Consider the following 5000-nt stretch of genomic DNA (forward strand, 5'->3'; position numbering starts at 1 on the left):
CCTAATCCTCCTGCTCCTGCACCTCCACCTAATACTGCTGCTCCTGCACCTCCACCTAAAACTCCTGCTCCTGCACCTCCACCTAATACCCTTGCACCTTCACCTTCACCTAATAATCCTGCTCCTGCACCTCCACCTAATACTCCTGCATCTTCACCTTCACCTAGCAGGAGTATTAGGTGGAGGTGCAGGAGCAGGAGTAGTATTACTATGTAATCTTTTTCATTACTGTTCCTGGCATAACTGAACCCTCAGGTGTAAAATCAGAAATGGGGCAGAAATTTCTTCTATTCTAAATGTTATGTAAATTAATTAATTAATAATCTCAAGTGTTTAACTGCTTCATGTTTTTTTTTTCTCAGTCTAGATAGTGAGCTTTCATTGGTTCTTTGGGAGATTGGGGGAGAAAGAGAAGAAGAGAAGTACGAGGAGAAGGAGGAGGTTACAGGCAATGCTTTTGTCCGAACATTTAGCTTCCTGTACAAGATGACCTCCAATCGGAAGGTGAACCTTTCTTCTCTCTTCAAGTTTTTATTTTGCTTTATCATTAGAGTAGCTCATGGTTCTTATCTCTCATAAGTAAAACAGTGTGAGGTGTAATACTGGTGTTCACCAGCAAAGGGCAGAATCATACAGTAAACAATAATTATATTGAGCAATATCTCTCCATTCTCTCTCTCTCACACACGCACACACAAACACACACACACACACACACACACCCCTTCTGTTCACTTTTCATGTAGACTGATGAGTCAGAGACAGTTACTCATTTCTGTGTACAGATCAGTCTCTTCCATATAATGCTCACTGCAGTTATTTCACTTAATCTACTTTAAAGAGTTGAGAGAAACGTGAGGAAAACATAAATGAATCGTGAGTGAAACATGAGCCAGACAACAGTGAAATGTTTGGAATGTGTAAAGTGTTTGTAAATGGAGCAGTGCTGTGATGAAATGGAATAAAACACTTCGATGTGATGCTAAAAAATTATTTACTTCACTCATCACTACTTGTAACACACACTGTTATATTTTACTTTTTACATAACACACACACACACACACACACACATGCACACACAGACACACACACACACACACACACGCACACGCACACACACACACACACATGCGCACACACACACACACACACACATATACACATATACACATATACACATCACACACACACCACACATATACACATTTACACACATACATGCACACACAACACAAATACACCACATATATACACACACAAACATAGACACACACACCACACATATACACACCACACACAAATAAACCACACATGTACACACACAAAACATACACACACACACACACACACACACACACACACACACACACACACACACACAGACACCACAGACACCAGACACAGGTACAGGGGACTATTCTCTGATTGACAGTTTGCTTAGTGTGTGGTGTGAAGATGTGAAGATGAGTGAGATGTTTAGAGCAGCAGCTCTGATCTAAACTGCAGCCTGATTTATGTTTAGATCTTCAGTCCTGATTAATTGCCTGGTCTGCATCATGTGACTGAACTTTCAGGGCAGTTCATTTTCCTTTCCCTCTGTCCTTCTTCCTGTCTGTTTCACTTACACACACACACACACACACACACACACACACACACACACACACACACACACACACACACAATCAGAGGTTAGATGCTTGCACACAGACACCACAGCACAGAAATGTGTGATGTCTGGCTGCAGATTAAACTCTCAGTTCCTGTTTCCTGTGACGTCTGTGAGCATCCATCAGTCATCAGAGGGACGTGTTTGTAATTTGTAGGGATAATAATTATGTAAAGCAAGTGAACGTTGTAAAGCAGCTAAAACACACACACACACACACACACACACACACACACACACACACACACACACACACACATATATATATGTTGTGAGGGAAGTGAAGTATCATTAGATCTTACACTTGATCACTGTTTACAGTTAATAAGATGTAGATACAGGATGTAACACTGCTTTGTGTAAAGCGACATCACTCATCTGTACACCTCCTAAAATTTCTTCCACCTTCTGAGACAGAGGAGGGAAGTAACGGAGTACAAATACTTCGTTACTGTACTTAAGTAGATTTTTTTCGGTATCAGTACTTTACTCCACTATTTATTTTTCAGACAACTTTTTACTTTTACTCATTAAATTTTTACACAAATATCTGTAATTTTTACTTCTTACATTTTCAAAACCGACTCGTTACTCCACTGATTTGGTGAAATATTAAATTTGTATTTTCACTGCGCGCCGATTTCAGCTGAACAACCGATTTCCTGTTACTGCGCGTCTTTTTCAATCCACTGGTGTATAAAGTCCTGACTCTCACTCTTTACAAAGATAAGAATCAGCAGGCAGAAGGCAGTAAGAAGTTTGGGGTTAACGTGGATGAGACAGAGGGAGTCAGTGATGTAAACATGACTGAGAACAGACACATTCATGATCATCATCATCTTTTCTCTGCTTGTGTTCTATATGTGGATGTTCAGACTGGACACATTTATAAGGTAACAACATTTTGAATTAGTTTTTTATTAATATATATATATATATATATATATATATATATATATATATATATATATATATATATATATATATATTTAAATTTGGCTGTCAAATTTATTGTAAACGGCACTAAATGTTATTAACACGCTATCAATTCAGCGCGCATTTCTGTTTTTACCATTTTTATAAAAAGTATAAATACATAAATAAATAACTAAATATAAAAGAGGCAAAATTAAAACCTCCAGCAAAAAATACATTTATCCACGACATCCCTTCTTTACTTAGATATAAAATAAATAAATAAACTTCACTGAAAAATATTTTTAATCAGTAAACTTTTGTTTTATTTCTGCGCCAAGTCTCAAATCAAACACCAAAATCCGCCATGATTCACACAATTTACCCTCTAGGTGGCGTTTTGTGGGTTTTTCCCTCATAATGGCGCCACGAACTAAAATTACTGTCTTTATTGATCGTACAGATAAAAACAATACATCATTCAAATCTGTAAAATGTCTATGATTATATATATAAAAGCTTCTTGACTTAACTTGAAGAGGTGCAGTTTCTCCGGTATCACCTCATCAACTGTCCGTGTGGAAACATAACAAAGGCTCCTAATAATGTCCACACGTCTCTGCACTGTTATAGCCTTTATATTTAATCACTGTACATATGCTTACATACATATCACATGCGGTACATATGATACATATTTATCTTCATTATTTAAACAATTGCTACTTTTTGCACTTCTGGTAGATGCCAAACTGCATTTCGTTGCTGTGTACCTGTACTATGCAATGACAATAAAGTTCTATCTATCTATCTATCTATCTATCTATCTATCTATCTATCTATCTATCTATCTATCTATCTATCTATCTATCTATCTATCTATCTATCTATCTATCTATCTATCTATCTATCTATCTATCTATCTAATATGAATATGATGTGAGTTCCAGTTACCAGCTAAAACAGGTAGAAGTAATAACTACTTTTTACTTAAGTACATGTCTGAGCCAAGACTTCTTTACTTTCACTTAGGAAAAAGGTATAAACTTTTACCCGAGTATTTTAAAACATGAGTATCTGTACTTCTACTTAAGTAATGGATGTGTGTCCTTTTGCCACCTCTGTTCTGAGATCCCGCCATCTCCCCCGTATCCACTCCTCTTCACCCTTCTCCATCCCTCTCTCCATCTCTACACCTCCCCACCCATCTTCCCCATCTCCACTTACCTCCACACGCCTTCATTCTTCTCTCAATCTCTACACATCTCCACCAGTCTCCCCTGTCTCCACCCTTCTCTCAATCTCTATACATCTCCACCCATCTCCCAGTCTCTACCCTTCTCCCAATCTCTACACATCTCCACCCATCTCCCCCCTCTCCACTTATATCCATCCGTCTCCACCCTTCTCTTAATCTCTACACATCTCCACCTGTCCACCCACTTCTCCTCATCTCTATCCATCTCCACCCATCTCCCCCTTATCCACCCGACTCCACCCTTCACTCAATCTCTAAACATCTTCACCCTTCTTCCACATCTCCCTCGTCTTCACCCGTCTCCTCCTGTCTCGGCATGTCTCCACCCACTGCAGGTCTCTACCAGCATTCTATTACCCTAATACATTTAAAAAGGATATTACATTGGGTGTGACACTGGCATTAACACACGCACATGCACACACATGCTCACGCACACGCACATGCACACACACACACACACACACACACACACACACACACACACACACACACACACACACACACACACACACACACACACACACATATACACACACACACACACACACACACACACACACACACACACACACACACACACACACACAAAATGCAGTTGCTTGTTTGTTTGTTTGCATTTGTTGTTTGTTTAGTTATTTCCCTGAAAAAATAATAAGTGCATTTGATTCTGCTGTTAAATAACAGGTCTCCGCCCAGTTCTGTAAAAAATATTGTGTATTTAAAAGAAAAACACAGAGTCTGGCAACATTTCTCCAATAAAACAATATTTTTAGACAAAGTCATGTCTTGGCTCTCACTGGCAAACAATGATCAATACACAGAACAATAAATACTTAAAATAATGTTTATAACTAATTAATGTGAAGTTACTGCTGGGATTTCTTGGCAACTCAGGAGTTGTTGAGATTCCAGGAAAGGTTCTCTCCTCAAAGGTTTTTTCTCAAGGTGCAAAGGATAGTGATCATCACAGGTTATCCTGAATCTAACAATGATCTCTTTTGTTGTGTGGGCATTGAGAGACAGATTGTTGTCCCTGCACCAGTCTGTGAGCTGCTCCATCTCCTCCCTGTATGTTGATGAGGCTCAAAACTGTAGTCTGATGATGTGGTTAGAGCTGCACATTGCAGTGTGCTGAGAGCTCATCCCTGGGGA

At 39.0% G+C, this 5000-nt stretch overlaps 1 protein-coding gene across 4 annotated transcripts in view; it reads left to right on the forward strand.

Moving 5' to 3' along the window:
• Nucleotides 1–1126, forward strand: part of LOC310727364 (uncharacterized protein) — a 12063-nt gene extending 10937 nt beyond the window's left edge. For all 4 annotated transcript variants that reach the window (XM_083543775.1, XM_083543774.1, XM_083543777.1 and 1 more), the window contains one exon: nucleotides 363–1126. In XM_083543775.1, coding sequence (XP_083399901.1) covers nucleotides 363–579 — 217 coding nt within the window. In that variant the 3' untranslated portion in view covers nucleotides 580–1126. The remainder of the gene's footprint in view (nucleotides 1–362) is intronic.
• The last annotated feature ends 3874 nt before the right edge of the window (nucleotides 1127–5000 follow it).

The sequence above is a fragment of the Silurus aristotelis genome (genome assembly GCF_946808225.1).
Source record: "Silurus aristotelis genome assembly, chromosome: 6".
NCBI lineage: Eukaryota > Metazoa > Chordata > Actinopteri > Siluriformes > Siluridae > Silurus > Silurus aristotelis.